Source organism: Pteropus vampyrus, unplaced genomic scaffold (genome assembly GCF_000151845.1).
Source record: "Pteropus vampyrus isolate Shadow unplaced genomic scaffold, Pvam_2.0 Scaffold1309, whole genome shotgun sequence".
Taxonomy (NCBI): domain Eukaryota; kingdom Metazoa; phylum Chordata; class Mammalia; order Chiroptera; family Pteropodidae; genus Pteropus; species Pteropus vampyrus.
The window spans coordinates 8488-9210 of record NW_011890090.1 but is presented as its reverse complement, the minus strand read 5'-3'; the positions used below and the strand labels follow the sequence as shown (position 1 = coordinate 9210).

The following is a 723-nucleotide window of genomic DNA, read 5'->3' as shown; positions in this document are numbered from 1 at the left end:
TCAGGACCTGACACCCGGGGCTGCCAGGACACGGAGGACAGGGAGGAGGCCTGCAGCCCTGTAGAGCATCTAGGTCAACCCCATTCCCACACCTGTGTGCAGGGGGCAAGGTGAAGCCGGAGAGCTGAGACGCTGCTCTACCCGCAAAGCCAGGTGGGAGCTGGCTGCACCTGCGGGCGCTCACCTCCTGCCCCACCCCCGCCCCGCAGAATGTGCGAGGCGGCACCGCCCCCTGGTGGCGGCGGCCACGATGCGCCCCAGCCCCACCTCAGCTGGTCTTCACTGAGGTGGTCGATGGCCAGCACCTTCCGCCTCTCGGCCAGAATCTTCTTCTTCTTTTCCCGCTCTGTCTGCCTCTTCCCGCTTCTCCGCTCCGTCTGGAGTGGACAGCGAGCAGGGGGAGTTGGCTAGAGCAGGGCACCCCAACCCCCAGGCCGCAAACCTGTCAGGAACCGGGCCGCACAGCTGGAGGTGAGCGGCGGACGAGCGAGCGAAGCTCTGGCTGCATCTGCGGCCAGCGCCGGCATCAGCGCCTCGGCTCCGCCTCAGACCACCGGGTGTTAGATTCGCAGAGGGGCACCGGCCCCTGGTGCCAAAAACGTCGGGGACCACTGGGCTAGAGCACCCCCCGCCCGTCCCCCAGCCCTCTTGAAACCGTGGGGCGTGGGGCAAGGCTGCAGACACCAAATACAGCACTTCCCCTCCCGCAAAGCCCACCCCACC

The 723-nt window shown here is 67.6% G+C and overlaps 1 protein-coding gene across 1 annotated transcript in view; it reads right to left on the bottom strand.

Moving 5' to 3' along the window:
* The window catches only part of LOC105310162 (troponin T, cardiac muscle-like), a 9403-nt gene that overhangs the window by 1146 nt on the left and 7534 nt on the right, over positions 1-723 (bottom strand). The window contains exon 6 of the mRNA XM_023526600.1: positions 268-377. Coding sequence (XP_023382368.1) covers positions 268-377 — 110 coding nt within the window. The remainder of the gene's footprint in view (positions 1-267; positions 378-723) is intronic.